General features: G+C 40.2%; 1 protein-coding gene across 2 annotated transcripts in view; it reads right to left on the bottom strand.

Annotated features, from left to right (window-relative positions):
- The window catches only part of ar (androgen receptor), a 132,544-nt gene that overhangs the window by 15,430 nt on the left and 99,399 nt on the right, over positions 1-17,715 (bottom strand). For both annotated transcript variants that reach the window (XM_037533559.1, XM_037533560.1), the window contains exon 4: positions 7,050-7,343. In XM_037533559.1, coding sequence (XP_037389456.1) covers positions 7,050-7,343 — 294 coding nt within the window. The remainder of the gene's footprint in view (positions 1-7,049; positions 7,344-17,715) is intronic.

Below are 17,715 nucleotides of genomic sequence, written 5' to 3'. Positions count from 1 at the left end.
GTTTATATATATAAACAGTTAAATGAATTATTTATTAATTAATTTTGTTCCTGGTATATCTGGTGTTATTTATTATACCATATATACCAGAAAACAATATAATAAAAAAAGTTAGATGTGAAAAAATCTTGCATCATTTATTACTTTTAAATTGCATGTGTAATGTTTAGGTTTATTTATTTATTTTTTGTAATATAGTTTTTTTTATTGATACATTTTGAAAGTTAATTATTTAAAAAATAAATGTCAACTAAAATTAATGCACACGTTAAAATGAACTAATATTAATTTACTTCATGTCATATATAAATTGAGAATATATAAATATATATAAAAGGATGAAATATCATTTTTATTTGACATTATTTTTCAAATTGTGATAAAATCTGGGGAAAAAAATCAGCAATATGATACTTCATTGTAATTTAGCAAAAAAATAATCCTGATTAACAGAAAGTGTGTATGAAAAAGTGCAGAAGTGTCTCTCTGTGTTCACTTATTTACACTACTCACTAAAAACCTGGCTGCCTTACAAATCTTCAAAATAAAAGCTCCAGTAAAATTTGAATGCAGATGAATAGGATATCAAATCATTAATAAAGGAGTGCTGGGCAGGTGATGGTGAGGTCACAGAGGTTGATGCAGAGGTCAGCTGACATTTGCTGTTGTAGTTACTCAGTTTTAACTACACTCTATGAACAAATACAGATGAGTCCTTTCACATAACTCATCGAGATGGCAGTTGGTCAGGCATTTCAGAGCCGTTCTGGTCATCGATTATGAAGAAATAGAAGTCAGGCTACCGGGTCATTTTGACCTCACCCGTGGGAACCAGTACAGTATGAATGTGGAATATGCAGTGAGTTGCAAACACTACAGAATTAAGTTTTCATAAAAATAATTGCCAAAATTCAGTTCTGATAAAACTAACACCCAGAATAAAATTCTATTAAAACTAAAACCAATGCCCAGAATGATGTTAGATGACATAACTAAGTTTTAATAAAACTAATTTTCTAAATGAAGTTCTAAAAAATTATCACCAGACTGAATTTCTAATAAAACTAATTTTCAATACGAAGGTCTAAAAAATTATTAACCAAAATGAATTTCTAATAAAACAAATTTTCGGAATGAAGTTCTAAAACAATTTACACCAGAATGAATTTCTAATAAAACAAATTTTCAGAATGAAGTTCTAAAAAATGATCATCCAGAACAAATTTCTAATACAATTAATATCCTAAATTGTTATATTAAAATTAACAACCAGAATAAAATTCTAATCAAATTAATATTCACAGAGAAGATCATATCAAAAATAATTTTTAATACAAGTATCAACCACAATGAAGTTAAAACTAAAATAATATCCTACATTAAGTTATATTTTAAAAATTAACATTCAGAATAAAGTTCTAACAAAACTAATATTCAGAGTGAAGTTCTGAATGAATAACAAAAATTTGTGTAAAAACTTTAATGTTTACAGTTTACATCCAGAATGAAGTCATGATAAAATTAATATCCAGTTCTGGATATTAATTTGATCAACTTTATAAAGTGAATTTCTATTAAAAGTACTATAAAGAAATATTTTTAATACAATTCATATCTTGAAAGAATCTTGAAAGAATGTAATGCTACATCAGAACCAGCGTCAGCATCAGACATAACAGCAAACAATCTCGCTCAGAGCAGCCAGCTTACGGTCCTGCGTCACTTAATCTGAAGACCGTCAATCACATTCGGATGATTTGTCTTTTCAAAGCTGTATAATTAAATAACGACCAAGTCCAAACGATTTCAACATGACCTTCTCAACAACAATATACACTATATGACCACCTGTGAATCACCGCCCATATCAGCTTGCTGGACATCCTATTCCAAAACTATGGGCTATAATATGCAGCTGGTCCCTCTTTGCAGCTCTAACAGCTTCCACTCTTCTGGGAAGCTTCCTACAGATTTTGGAGTTTGTCTGTGGGAATATTTGCCTGTTCATCCGAAAGAGCATGTGTGAGGTCAGACACTGATGTTGGACGAGAGGTTCTGGCCCAAAATCCCCATTCTAGATCATCCCAAAGGTGTTGGGTGGGGTTGAGGTCAGGGCTCTGTGAGGGTCAGTCAAGTTCTACCACACCCAGCCATGACTTTATGGAGTTGCTTTGGTCACTGGGGCTCAGTCAGTCTTGCTGGAACAGAAAAGGTTCTTCCCCAAACTGTTCCCACAAAGTTGTAAGTGTACAACTGTCCAAAATGTCTTGGTGCTGAAGCATTAAGATTTCCCTTCACTGGACCTAAGGGTTCTAGACCAACACTTGAAAAACAGCCCCATATCATCATCCCTCCTCCACCAAACTTTACAGCTGGCACAGTGCAGTCAGGCAGGTAGCGTTCTCCTGGCATTTGCCCAACCCAGACTCATCCATAAGACTGACAGATAGAGAAGTTTGACACTCCACAGAATACGTTTCCACTGCACCAGAGTCCAGTGGCGGCGCTTTACACCACTCCATCCGACGCTTGGCACTGCGCATAGTGATCTTAGGCTGATGTGTAACTGCTTAACCATGGAAACCCATTTCTTGAAGCTCCTTATGTGCACTTCTTTTGCTGATGTGATTTGAAGGTCTTTAGTGATGATTCAACACAGGATAGACACTGTGAACTTCAGCACTCAGCGCTCCCACCCTGTGAGTTTGGGTGGTCTACCGCTTCGTGGCTGAGCTGTTGTTGCTCCTCAAAGCTTCCATTTCACTATAATATCATTTATAGTTGTCTGGGGCAGATCTAGCAGGAAAGAAATCTAATATTTACTATAAACAAATATTTACTAATCATCCTAAAGCAGTTTAGCTCCACCCATTCACATCCAGACTACTTTTTGAACGAGGCACAGCCAATCAGAACTGAGCTTATTTACATATTTCAGTCTTAAAGGCACAGTGACTAAGCATCCTCTCTAATTCTGGGAGATAAAGCAAAGGTGGAAAATACTCAAATGTAAAGATGAATTATGACTTTTTGACACAGATGTTATGAATGGGCCTAGATAAATATAGATAAGTAAGAAACATGAGATACTGGGGACCGTTTTCTGAGTTCATAGGCTACTTAAGTGACGCTGCTCTATGAGGATTACATATACATCCAGTTAAAAATCAGCTATTTAAATACGGTGTGAAGTAGAACTACAGAGAAGGCGAAGCCAAAAGCAGCTGATACAGCGTCAGTCACTGATCTCGTGATGGAAGATGGAAGTACATCAAACAAAGTCGACAAATTTGTGCAGTATAAATAGAGTGGGGTTTAACACGCATATTAATGAGCAGAGAAACAAAGGGAAAAGTTCAGTTCTTAGAAAAATCTGAGCAACTTCAACAGGAAAATAAAACATTCTGAAACCCAAACACAGAGGAACAAGTAACGACTGTAGAACGATTAAAAAAAAGATGGTTCTTCGTAAAGACAGCGGTTCTATGCAGACCCATAAACACCCAAAGAACCGTTCTTTGCGTGGTGAAATGTTCTTCAGATTGATGGAAAATGCACTGTAAATGGTTCTATGTAGAAGCTTTTTGAACAGTGTTCTATATAGCAGCAATAAAGGTTTTCTATTTTTATTATGTCAGGATCGTAACAACAGAAGAACCCTTGTTGGGTTCCTATCTTTTTCTCTGTATGTGACACAGATGTGTGTCAGTGTGTCAGTGTGAACAGATGAATCGGACATTTTCAATTCCGATTTGAGACGCTTTCATATGTGGCAATGAAATCCGATACGAATCCAACCTGTGGCGACGCGACTCTGAACAGCCAGATCGGAATTCCTGCTACTTTTATGTCAGTCCAACTCAACGTTTGTCATCATTTCATGCTGCTGAGACTCATAAACATTCAGGCTGATGTTTCTGTACCAAAGAAATAGAGACTCATCGCAGCCGCTCCGTGATCAAAGAGGTTTCTAAGGATACGGCCGAACGCAGCCGGAGGAGCCCGAGGCTGCAGCATCAGACAACAACTATGTTGATCCATTGGGAAGAAAATGTTTTTTAAATATCTTAAAATGTTGTTGTTGCAGCCATTAGATTGAAATATGCCAGTACCAGGTAACAATGAACAGGGATGGGTGTGATGGGTGTGGTGGGTGATGGTGTGAACGATGATGATAATGATTATGTGTGTCCACCTCCATGTGGATAAAAAGCCACGTCACCACACATATTTCACTTACTCTGTTGACTGAGAAGCAAAGATGGCCAAGGTTTACTGTGCACAGCAAGCTTTGGGCATGATCCTCAACCATGTCAACCCCTGTGACTCTGATGGAGAAGAAGTAACTCTTGATCAGAGTAGTGACTCTGAAATCTCTTCTGGTAAGATTTCCTAAATTTCCTGTTTTTGTTTGCCAGTTATGGCTGTTGTGTTTTTAGAAGAGACACTGCAAAAAGTACCATCTTGATAAGTTAAAATTGCTCAAGAATATTCTATTTTAATTTGAGTAATTTTGACTTGTATTTTGACTTAAAACAAGATAAAATGTCTTGATAAGATGTTTTTACTTAGGTTTTTATGAATGTTTAAGTAAAAAAAAGTCTTTTTCAAGTAGCTGAGGGTTTTTTGTATAAATGTATGTAAAAATATCTTTAGTTATTGGCAGTTTTTCAAAAGACAAAAACTACTTAAAATAAGGTTAAAAAAATCTGAGCTATTTTGACTAATCAATATGCCACTTTTTGCAGTGTGATAACAATCCTACATTAGTACAAAGGAGGCATACTTGAGATGTTTTGGAATTCTAATTCAAATATTATGGACAAAGGAAGAACCGTTACCACAGACAATTTTTTCACCTCATTGTCACTAGCAAGACGATTGCTCGGCCGGAAGACCACCCTCCTTGGCACTGTAAACAAGATTCGCCGTGAGCTTCCAGACTCTGCCAAAAAGACATTGGACCGTGAGGAATTCAGTACACAGGTGTTTTCAACCTCTGGTGCCACACTGACCGTTTACGCGCCCAAACGGAGAAAGACTGTCTGCATCCTCAGTAGCATGCACAGCATGGTGGAGACTGGGGACACCCGGAAAAAACACAGTCACCGACTACAACAGCTTACAATGTGGTGTGGATGTCACGGACCAGATGGTGCGAAAGTACACTGTACGTTCAGGAACACGGCGTTGACATTTCAGCACTGAAGGCACATGTGCTTTTTCAGCCATGCACTGGGGTCAAAGAGAGACGGTCGGACTTCTTGGTGAAGCTTGCAGAAGAGCTTGCACAGTCTCATATGGCAGCCAAGGAGGTGCATAAGGAAAACCTTCAGCAGCATCCACCCACACCTGACACAGGGAAAAGGGCATTGCCACTAAGCGTCGCGTTGTAACAGGTTCACATGTGGCAAATGCAGAAAGGAGATGTTGTGGCAGTGCCAGGTGTGTTCAGACAATTTGTAATGTAGCGCACTACTGCACAATGACTGTGTACATAGGATTATTAGCATAGTTTATATTTCTGTATAGTTTACTGTATAGTTTACATTTAGTTCTATTTATGAATAGTTTTGTTATAATATTGTTGCATGCTTATTTTATCTTTTTATTACTTTTTTTATCTTTTTATTACTTATTTTTATTACTATTTCATTGTACAGGGAAACAAAGCAACACGTTTCTTTACTGTACATTTACCAATAAAGCTAACTTGAATCTAAATTTCTGGTAATGTTGACATTTTTTGGGGGGGGCTCCACCAACTTGTTGCCGAGAAGGGTGTAGAGTGTAGGAGAGTGTCCTTAGAGTTACTTCTTGCAAATGTAATGGCCTCATTTACATAACATTGGAGGCAAGAAGGGCTTTTCACCCCTGCCATTTGGCAGTTCTTTGGGAGTTAAAGGTATAAGGTCAGAGGTCTGGTAGTTCTAGTGTTAAAGAATCCGAGGACACAGACCAAAGAAGTGGCCGTGACCGAATAACGCGCCCTTTTTATGGTGAACTCGAACACGTTCTGGGTGATGAGTCCAGCTGTCAACCACTGAAACTTCATAATCGCTCCTGTGATGCTGGCGAAGATGGACCTGAAGCTCGGGGAGCGTCAGGCGTTCGCCGGCCGTCATGACCGTTTACCTCTGGACGAGCCGCGTGAAGCTTTAGGAGCTGATCTGTTCAGACTGACGTCACATACAGATCACGTTTAAAAGATAAATGGATTTGGTGGGAAAATCAGATTTGGGCCACTTTTACCTGCTGTGTAAACGTAGCCTAAGGGCGCACATCTTCATAAAAACGGAACAAAAGACTAAATATTTCAACATCAGAGTAAAATTTCTAATTCAACCCACAATAAAAACATACGAGGAGGGAAGTGAGCTATTAATGCTTAGATGATTTGAAGAAAACCATATTTCCCAAAGAAAATGCAATCCGGTGTTACTAGGATGTTGCTAGCTTGTTGCTAAGTGTTCCAGGTGGTTACCAGGGAACTGTTATTATGTAAATTATGGTATCTTTGCTTGGTGGTTGTCAGGTGGTGCAGTACTCATTCATAGTTGCTATGGTTTTGGTTATGGTTGCTACAGAGTGGTGCTAAGTGGTTGCTAAGGTATCCAAGGTCATTGCTATGGTGTTACTAGGATGATATTATTTTGTCCCAGGTGGTCGATAAAATGTTGCTAGGCTGCTGCTATGGCAATGCAGGTCATTGCTAATGTGCAGTTTCTTATAAAATGGCCACTCAGTGTAGCTACAAGGCAAGTGTTTCTGATAAAATGGCCACTCTGTGTAGCTACAAGGTAGGTGTTTCTGATAAAATGGCCACTCTGTGTAGCTACAAGGTAGGTGTTTCTGATAAAATGGCCACTCTGTGTAGCTACAAGGCAAGTGTTTCTGATAAAATGGCCACTCTGTGTAGCTACAAGGTAGGTGTTTCTGATAAAATGGCCACTCTGTGTAGCTACAAGGTAGGTGTTTCTGATAAAATGGCCACTCAGAGTATTTCACTTGGTGACTTGGTCTATACCTCACACAGATACTCAACTCACCTGGCAGTCCTTTGGCCCATTTGACCACCTTGACGAGCTGCCTCTCTCCCAGTTCGTTGAGGCTGGTCAGCAGAGCTGCAGCGGAGTCCGGCTGACCGTGGTCGTGTCCGGCATTGACCACCTCGGGCTCGATGGCCTCCAGGATGCCCAGGAACACGTGCTGGGAGTGGAAGGTCAGGCCCAGTTTGGGTGATGGAGTGGTCACTTCACTCAGATTGGGGCCCGGAACCATGCTCAGAGATGGACCCTCCTCTTCTGGACCCTTTAGCTGCCCAATCTTCTTCAGCTTACGCGCTGCAAGGCAAAAAGTGAAATGCAGGTTTATTTATTCCGCTTTTTAAGGTTAATTTAGCCGAAAAGGTAAAATTCACAGAAACTGCACTGTCATGACCCCAATGATACTTTCCTTAAAAAATATTAACTTTGCATGAAAAAAAAAACAATAATAATAATAATATTCTGCATAATGTAACAAAAACCTATATACTTTATATTTTGCTATATAACCAACATGTATGTTAATGAGGATGTAAAATAGTATGTAAATTATATTAGGCTTCATGGATTTTACTATTATTGCAATTATTAGGGGTCCAAGCACCGCATGTACTGGTTATGACTTTGGTATTTATTACTTTTTATTAAATTTATAGATTCCCCTTCTTCTTCTTCTTCTTCTTATTATTGTTATACATACACATACAGTTAAAAGTACACATATACTTACATTATAATTATGTACAGTATATTAAGGCAGCTGTATTTGACTGTTATTGCGACGGTTAGGGGTCAAAGCATGAAAATGTGTTGGTTATGGATGTAATATTTATTATGATTGCAATTATATTGGTATTACAAAAAAGCTCATCCACTTTTACCTGAAGCTGTGACATTGCCAGCTAAAGCATCATTAGCCAGCTTCTAACCGTTTTTTTCAGGTTTTCTCTGATCTGTAGACCATGAAAGATAAAATGAGTCTCTAGTTTCCCCTTAATCTCTCCGTCACTGTCAAAGATACATCTTTCTTTCCAGCTCTATCTTTCTCTGAACTACAAAACGGTATTTCACCGCTCTCATTCACGATGCTCATCTCAGCTTTATTGTTTTAGCCGTTGGCCAGAAATTCTTTTGATCCAAAGCGTGTAGAACACAACAAAATCGTCAATCTTATGGAGACAGTTCTCAACTTGCACATATTGTGTAGGGAAGGGCAAAATACTTTGAAAAAGCAGAGATGGCTGAATACTGACTATGCGGTCATAAATGTATCCAGTAACAGAAAAACATACATAAATATTTAAATGTATTCAATTCAAAATTGTAATAAAAGCATTTACAACATATTTCCGTAATATACATGGAACTTACATTAAAATAGTTCAATTTAAAGCTTCATTAATACTGTTCCTTGCTGTTCTTGGTAGGCAGTTTTCTTCATGTCCTTACTGTGATCCCTCACTCATAAGTGCTGCTCCCACAGTCCCCTGAGCAGGAGCCCAGTACAACACAGATGCTAAACTTATCACTCACAAACATGCCCACTTCTGAGATTACACTATGCAAATAAGATTAATAACCGATCAAATTGATTTATCAGTCCACTCAGGCTTTAGCAGAGCTCAGTAACACTGAGATTAATAACCGATCACATTGATTTATCAGTCTACTCAGGCTTTAGCAGAGCTCAGTAACACTGAGATTAATAACTGATCACATTGATTTATCAGTCTACTCAGGCTTTAGCAGAGCTCAGTAACACTGAGATTAATAACTGATCACATTGATTTATCAGTCTACTCAGGCTTTAGCAGAGCTCAGTAACACTGAGATTAATAACTGATCACATTGATTTATCAGTCTACTCAGGCTTTAGCAGAGCTCAGTAACACTGAGATTAATAACCGATCACATTGATTTATCAGTCTACTCAGGCTTTAGCAGAGCTCAGTAACGCTGAGATTAATAACCGATCACATTGATTTATCAGTCTACTCAGGCTTTAGCAGAGCTCAGTAACACTGAGATTAATAACCAATCACATTGATTTATCAGTCTACTCAGGCTTTAGCAGAGCTCAGTAACGCTGAGATTAATAACCGATCACATTGATTTATCAGTCTACTCAGGCTTTAGCAGAGCTCAGTAACACTGAGATTAATAACTGATCACATTGATTTATCAGTCTACTCAGGCTTTAGCAGAGCTCAGTAACACTGAGATTAATAACTGATCACATTGATTTATCAGTCTACTCAGGCTTTAGCAGAGCTCAGTAACGCTGAGATTAATAACTGATCACATTGATTTATCAGTCTACTCAGACTTTAGCAGAGCTCAGTAACACTGAGATTAATAACTGATCACATTGATTTATCAGTCCACTCAGGCTTTAGCAGAGCCCAGTAACACTGAGATTAATAACCAATCACATTGATTTATCAGTCTACTCAGGCTTTAGCAGAGCTCAGTAACACTGAGATTAATAACCGATCACATTGATTTATCAGTCTACTCAGGCTTTAGCAGAGCTCAGTAACACTGAGATTAATAACCAATCACATTGATTTATCAGTCTACTCAGACTTTAGCAGAGCTCAGTAACGCTGAGATTAATAACCGATCACATTGATTTATCAGTCTACTCAGGCTTTAGCAGAGCTCAGTAACGCTGAGATTAATAACTGATCACATTGATTTATCAGTCTACTCAGACTTTAGCAGAGCTCAGTAACGCTGAGATTAATAACCGATCACATTGATTTATCAGTCTACTCAGGCTTTAGCAGAGCTCAGTAACACTGAGATTAATAACTGATCACATTGATTTTTCAGTCTACTCAGGCTTTAGCAGAGCTCAGTAACGCTGAGATTAATAACTGATCACATTGATTTATCAGTCTACTCAGACTTTAGCAGAGCTCAGTAACACTGAGATTAATAACTGATCACATTGATTTATCAGTCCACTCAGGCTTTAGCAGAGCCCAGTAACACTGAGATTAATAACCAATCACATTGATTTATCAGTCTACTCAGGCTTTAGCAGAGCTCAGTAACGCTGAGATTAATAACCGATCACATTGATTTATCAGTCTACTCAGACTTTAGCAGAGCTCAGTAACGCTGAGATTAATAACCGATCACATTGATTTATCAGTCTACTCAGGCTTTAGCAGAGCTCAGTAACGCTGAGATTAATAACCGATCACATTGATTTATCAGTCTACTCAGACTTTAGCCGTGTTTGTAAGGAAGTGTTTGTAAGGAAGTCATTAATTGATATCTGGTGCATGCTTGAAAATAGTTCAATAATAAACAAGTGCTGATGGTGTTTCTGTTAAGATGGTGTGTTATTTTTAAATTTTGAGGGCAAGTATGAAGTAAAAACTCTTCTTTTTAAAATGTACAAAAGTTACTGTATTCTAAATTCTGCCTTTCCAAAATGTAACTCATACTGAATACTTACACTTAATTTCTGTATTTTGAATACATATTCCCAATACTTGCATTCCTATCCATCCCCGCCCTGCATACAGTACAATCTGAGCGGCGTCTGTGACTGGCATGTGGTCAGTACCTGTTATTTCATGGTTCACCGAGACGCTTTCAGATGGTTTGTGCAGCAGAAATAAATCAGCTTGTTCAATGGTAAACAGCCTTTAACGATGAGTGAGTTCACACAGCCACGGGCTAGTAACATTTACAATTTACAGCCTAACGACAGAAAAAAAAATACACTTTCTGTCCAAATCATTCATCACCGGAGCAGCTGGTGAAAGAGAGACTCACAACAACCTCTTCTCCGACTGGTCCATCCTCCCGCGGCTCAATTCCTATTGGTGGTTTAGCAATCCGTACAGAGTAAGCAGCTTTAAAAGTTCAGTTGACATTTGCAAGCTGTTAGACAGAAGCTTGACCCTTACAGATGCTGGCCACATAAAACCAAGTGAAGGCGAAGGAAAAAGAGAGAGAGAGAAGAAAAAATGTCTTGGTTCTTTGCCAAAACATTTCAGCTATTCTCCAGATTTGTGACAGAATCATAAAGTGGAAGGGAAAGTAGCCGTTTCCTGCTGGCCCCTTCAGAAAAGCCACAAGACCTCACATCTGTCCAGAGCTAAAAGTGAGATATAGCATAAATGACATCTAAACAATCCACTTTTCTCCAAGCTCATCAATCCCTGTACCAGCTAGTTACAGTTACTAGTTACTGCCCTTTGATTGGCCCACATTCCTGTAGGCAGATTCATATTGGTGGACTTTTGAATTTGAAATCTGTGCAAAGTGCAAACCCAAGAGTCTAGTCAACACTTGCGAGCTGAAGATGAAGAAAACAAGGCTGCTGCTCAGCTTGAACCTCAAACATTAGTGATCCAATACTGTTACTGAACTGTTACAGTAACTACAGTTATAGTGTTTTCATTTATTGCTGTTACTGAACTGTCTGTGTCTGTAAAGCATGTTGATATGATATTTGTAAAGCACATTTAACTCCCTACAGGGATGTTCCAAACACTTGGCACATAATTCACAAAAAGAACTGTGGGAAGTATATAAAAGGACAATAAAATAGGGCCAAGAACAGAACCCTGGGGCACCCCATAGGTAAGATCGGCAGATGGACATCAAATCTTCACCACTTTAGACCAGCCTGGAAGAATCTGTGAGCAGCTGCATTTTGGACTAAAAACTAAACCAGACTTCCTTGACTAAAGCAAGTCAATACGGCATTACAATAGTCCAAGTGTGATACTGCAAGGCCTGAAAAGAGAAGACATGTCTAACTTTAGCAGTATTTCTTAATTGGAAAAACAGGATTGTTCAAATTTCTTGGTGTGCATTGCAACATTTAATTGAGGATAAAAAATAATAGCCACTGAGTTGCTGAGCTGAGCGTGATCCTCATACAAGTGTCAAAAAAATCGTAAAATGGTGAAGTCAGAAAAAAATAAAGAGGAAGCATATAAAATTAAAATTAAATAAGGCTTTGAATGGAACCCTGGGACACCCCACTTCTAAGCTCGCGAGTACAGTACGTTGATTTCCAATCAACACTGGAAGTCTTAATAGACAGATGGGTTTTGATGGAATCTGGTGGTTTTGACTTCTGTACAAAGTTAATGGGAATTTTTGGCCTGAAGAGTTTGGTCAACTTTGACAGGACACAAATGGAATCAAGTTCCACATTAATAAAATGTTATATCAACACAATTTTGTCTTTCAGCTTACTTACTTTCTGGCAATCATTGCACTGATGAAATTCATCAGTTCAAAGGAAATGTTGCCACATATAACTTATCTTGATAAATCTATGGAAGAAGGGTGCTTATTTCCTATCTACTCATTCTATGGACCTTCAGTATTCAATCCAGAAAGATTTGTCTAGGTAGGCTTAGATACACAATATTGTAGGCTGGGCGGTGTCATATATGGTATAATGAATGTGTTTACATGCATTTAATAATCCGATCATAATTGCTTTGTTGTGATTATCTAACTATTCAAATGGTCATGTAATCTCTACAGTCTGATTTCTTAGATTGGAGCAACTGCAGTTATCAGATTAGAAGAGCATGTAAACACACTCAATGACTTCTGATGCCAGCAGCATCTTTTACTTTTATTTTTTGTTATATACTGTATACCCTGTCAGGAAGGTATCTTCTTCTTCTTCTTCTTCTTTCGGCTGCTCCCTTTAGGGGTCGCCACAGCGGATCATCTGCCTCCATCTTGCCCTATCCACTGCCTCCTCTACTTTCACACCAACCATCTCCATGTCCACCTTCACTACATCCATAAACCTTCTCTGAGGTCTACCTCTTCTCCTTCTACCCGGCAGCTCCATCTCCAACATTCTTTGCCCAATATATCCACTATTCCTCCTCAACACATGTCCAAACCATCTCAACCTGGCCTCTCTGGCTTTATCTCCAAACTGCTCCACCTTCACCGTCCCTCTGATCTGCTCATTTCTAATCTTGTCCATCCTTGTCACTCCCAACGAAAATCTCAGCATCTTCATCTCCGCCACCTCCAGCTCAGCCTCCTGTCTTTTAGACAGAGCCACAGTCTCCAAACCGTACATCATAGCAGGACCACTACTGTCTTGTAGACCTTCCCTTTTACTCTTGCTGCTATCCTTCTGTCACACATCAGCCCTGACACCCGTCTCCACCCACTCCATCCTGCCTGCACACCTCTTTTCTACACTGTCCATTGATCTGGATGGTTGACCCAAGATATTTGAAGTCATCCACCTTTACGACCTCTACTCCTTGCATCTTCACCTTTCCACCTGCCTCCCTCTCATTCACACACATATATTCCGTCTTGTCTCTACTGACCTTCATTCCTCTCCTCTCCAGTGCAAACCACCACCTCTCCAGATTCTCTTCCACCTGCTCTCTACTCTCACCACAGATTACAATGTCATCTGCAAACATCATGGTCCATGGAGCCTCCTGCCTGACCTCATCTGTCAATCTTTCCATCACCATTGCAAACAAGAAGGGGCTCAAAGCTGATCCCTGATGTATCCCCACCTTCACCGTGAAACCACTTGTCACTCCAACCACACACCTCACCACTGTCTCACTATCCTCATACATGTCCTGCACCACCCTAACATGCTTTTCAGCTACACCTGACTTCCTCATACAGTACCACAGTTCCTCTCTTGGCACCCTATCATTTGCCTTCTCTAGATCCACAAAGACACAATGTAGCTCCTTCTGACCTTCTCTGTACTTCTCTTCCAACACTCTCAACGCAAAAATTGCATCTGTGGTGCTCTTTCTGGGCATGAAACCAAACTGCTGCTCACTGATCTGGACCTCTCGCCTTAGCCTTGCTTCAACAACTCTTTCCCATACCTTCATGGTGTGGCTCATCAACTTTATACCCTCTGTAGTTACTGCAGCTCTGCACATCACCCTTGTTCTTAAAAATGGGGACCAGTACACTGCTTCTCCACTCATCAGGCATCCTCTCACTCTCCAGGATTTTGTTAAACAACCTGGTTAAAAAGTCCACTGCCTTCTCTCCTAAACATCTCCACACCTCCACAGGTATGTCATCTGGACCAACTGCCTTTCCATTCTTCATACAGTAGTCCAATTTTCACCGGCATCCTGCTGGTCAACAGCACCGGAGGTGGCCATTGTTAACCCGGGCCTCGACCGATCCGGTATGGCAATCATATTTGTGATCCGCATGATAGTTTTACGCCGGATGCCCTTCCTGACGCAACCCTCACCATTTGTCCGGGCTTGGGACCGGCACCAGAAGTACACAAAGCACACCCCTAATGGCTGGTTTGTGTCAGGAAGGTATGAAGGTATAAAAAATAGATACTGCTCAAGTCTACAACACATAAGATCTCTACACTCCAAATAAAGTTAAACAATTTTGATATCAGTGGCACTGCAAATCCCTCAGCACTCCAACCGTCCAGCATCCACAGGCTTAAATCAAGTGCACTGAACGCAGCTCTGTTCCTCGGTGCATATCATTCATCTGATATTCATCAAGGTCTAATATCAGGTTCAGGAAAAAGATCTACTTTATCTCAGCAAAAGCTTTTATAAGACTTTTTAATAAGAAAAACAACAACACCCAGAGTTGAAGGGGAATCGAGTGCAATACAATGACACCCAGCATTGTGGAAGGAGCCTGACTGCAAAGTCAGTCTGACATCAGGCTTCTGCTCTGCTACAGTACAGCCAGTTTGGAGCCAACTGGATTTACAAGATTAAAACAGTAAAAAGATGCACATTTTTTTCTTTTTCTTTTCTTTTTTGCTTTTTCTACAAAGTCGATTGTGAAATGTTCAGAAAGCATCTCAAACAGGGGATGTAATCGTAATCAGGCTTGGGAGTGAAAGAAGCCAAAAAAAATCCAACAGTTTGAAAATAACAATTTTTGTGTGAGGGACTGCAGGATTTTAGGAATTTCATCTACAGCAGGTGTATTTCATTCAAATTCAATAAGGTCCAGCTTGAGAAAATTTCCTCAAGCAAAGATCTGGAACAACATAATGTCTAATGTGCATTATCATTCAGTGCCATATACTGTAAACTGAAGTAGCCTAGTAGGAATATCAACATCCTATACAGTCAATAACTGGGCTGCTAAATCACTACCGTAAATGCTAGAAAAGTTACGCTGTTTAAAATAGACATAATCAAAATTAAATAATTCGGTTACAGGCCCAGGTCTGGATAGGGCGACGTCTGGGTCTGGACCCGGACTGCGGTCCACCTATTAGTGACGTCTACTCTACAGTGTAGGCATATCATCAAAAGATTCAGGGAATCCAGAGAAATCTCTGTGCGTAAAGGAAAAGGCTGAAAACCACAACTGAATGCCCGTGATCGCCGACCCCTCAGATCACAGTAAGGCACCACTTGTGCTCAGGAATACTTTGACAAACAGTTGTCAACAAACACGGTTCACGGTTCGATACAAGTTAAGGCTGTACTGTGCACAGCGGAAGCCACATATAACAACAAGCAGAAATGCTGCCAACTTCTCTGGGCTTGAGCTCATTTGAGATGGGCTGACGCTCAGTGGAAACGTGGTCTGATGAGAAGACCTTTCAGATGAAGTTTATGGAAATAGTAGATGTAAAGGACCATCCAGATCGCTACCAGCATAAAGATCAAAATTTGGCATTTCTCATGGTGTAGGGGATATTAGTGGGTCATTCACATCGGTGATAGCACCATTAACACTGACCGATTTTGGAGCAACATGTCCTGATAGACTTTTTCAGGGATGTCCATGTTTATTTCAACATGACAACAGTAAGAAACATTCTGCACATTCTCTTCAGAGCGTGAGGGTTGTAGACTGGACTGCCATCGAAGATATGTGTTTCATTATGTCGACAAAGGCTCGTTGCACAGCTGAGGACTTGTATAACAGCAGAACAGCAACCAGTTCCACTTTGAAAACTAGAACAATTGGTGTATTGAGTAATGACGTGATAAAACGAGAGTTTTCATCCAAATGGTTTTGTTCAACTTGAACGATTTCTTCAGTTTTGGGCTCAGAGACATTAACGAGTCAAGCAGGCGGTTACAAAATTGAAATTATACTCCGAAAGCTTTCACTTTCCCTCTCCCAGAAGCTGTGGGCCTTTCCCACAGATGCTCTTATGCTCACTTTGAGCCTTGTCTGTGCCTAAAAAGCAAAGAAAAACACATTACGACATGAGCCAGCTGGAATTACACAAGCTTCTAAAGGGACTGCAGCTCATTGAGGGGACAGAATAATGACTGCAACCTTTATCGCAGCAAGAAAACTAAATGACTGACCATTAAGTGACACAAGCTCAAGAGGGCAGCAGGTTTTTTGTCCTCTTCTCACAATTCTGTTAAAGAAATTCACAATTCACAATCATCTGGCAATCATCAGTCGTGGGCTGGAGGTTAGGGAACCAGCCCTGTGACCTGTTTCCCTTCTATAAATTATAGAAAGCCATCCCGTAAACAATTAGAAAAGCTGTAAAGTTGTAGCATCATTTGTCTCTGCCACAAATTTCATTTAATATCACTGAAAACTCCCTGAACTTCACCCTAAGCAGGGGCCGCTGTGGCATCTCGGCCTCCAGTGTCCTTTTCTCCAATTTCTCCAAGTCCTTGAAAAGCAGCACTGAGAGTACATAGTGACTCAAACATGAATAAACAAAGGCTTACGTAACAAAGTATCAGCCAAAACTGCCCAATGTCAGATGCGTCAGTTAAACGTGATAAACTTAGGAAAACATGTAATCTGACCAGAGTGTCCAAATGTATGCATGTGACTGTATATATACACATATATATACACACACACACACACACACACACACACACACTATTTTCCCAAAAGTGTTCATTCAATCATCCAAATAATTGAATTCAGGTGTTCCAGTCACTTCCACGGCCACAGGTGTATAAAGCCGAGCCCCTAGGCCTGCAGACTGCTTCTACAGACATTAGATGCAAGTCCAGTTGTGAAATTTCCTCACTACTAAATATTCCACAGTCAACTGTCAGTGGGATTATAACAAAGTGGAAGCGATTGGGAACGACAGCAACTCAGCCACGAAGTGGTCGGTCACGTAAAATGACAGAGCGGTCAGCGGATGCTGAGGGGCATAGTGCGCAGAGGTCACCAACTTTCTGCAGAGTCAATCACTACAGACCTCCAAACTTCATGTGGCCTTCAGATCAGCTCAAGAACAGCGTAGAGAGCTTCATGGAATGGGTTTCCATGGCCGAGGAGCTGCATCCAAGCCTTGGAATGCAGTGGTGTAAAGCGCCGCCACTGGACTCTAGAGCAGTGGAGACGAGTTCTCTGGAGTGACCAATCACGCTTCTCCGTCTGGGAATCCGATGGACGAGTCTGGGTTTGGCGGTTGCCAGGAGACAGTACTTGTCAGGCTGCATTGTGCCGAGTGTAAAGTTTGGTGGAGGGGGGATCATGGTGTGGGGGTGTTTTTCAGGAGTTGGTCTCGGCCCCTTAGTTCCAGTGAAAGGAACTCTTAAAGCTTCAGCACCAAGAGATTTTGGACAATTTCATGCTCCCAACTTTGTGGGAACAGTTTGGGGACGGCCCCTTCCTGTTCCAACATGACTGCACACCAGTGCACAAAGCAGGTCCATAAAGACACGGATGAGCCAGT

The sequence above is a fragment of the Pygocentrus nattereri genome, chromosome 23 (assembly GCF_015220715.1).
Source record: "Pygocentrus nattereri isolate fPygNat1 chromosome 23, fPygNat1.pri, whole genome shotgun sequence".
In the NCBI taxonomy this organism is placed as follows: domain Eukaryota; kingdom Metazoa; phylum Chordata; class Actinopteri; order Characiformes; family Serrasalmidae; genus Pygocentrus; species Pygocentrus nattereri.
Note: the sequence above shows the minus strand (reverse complement) of the source record. Positions and strands in the feature narration are given on the sequence as shown.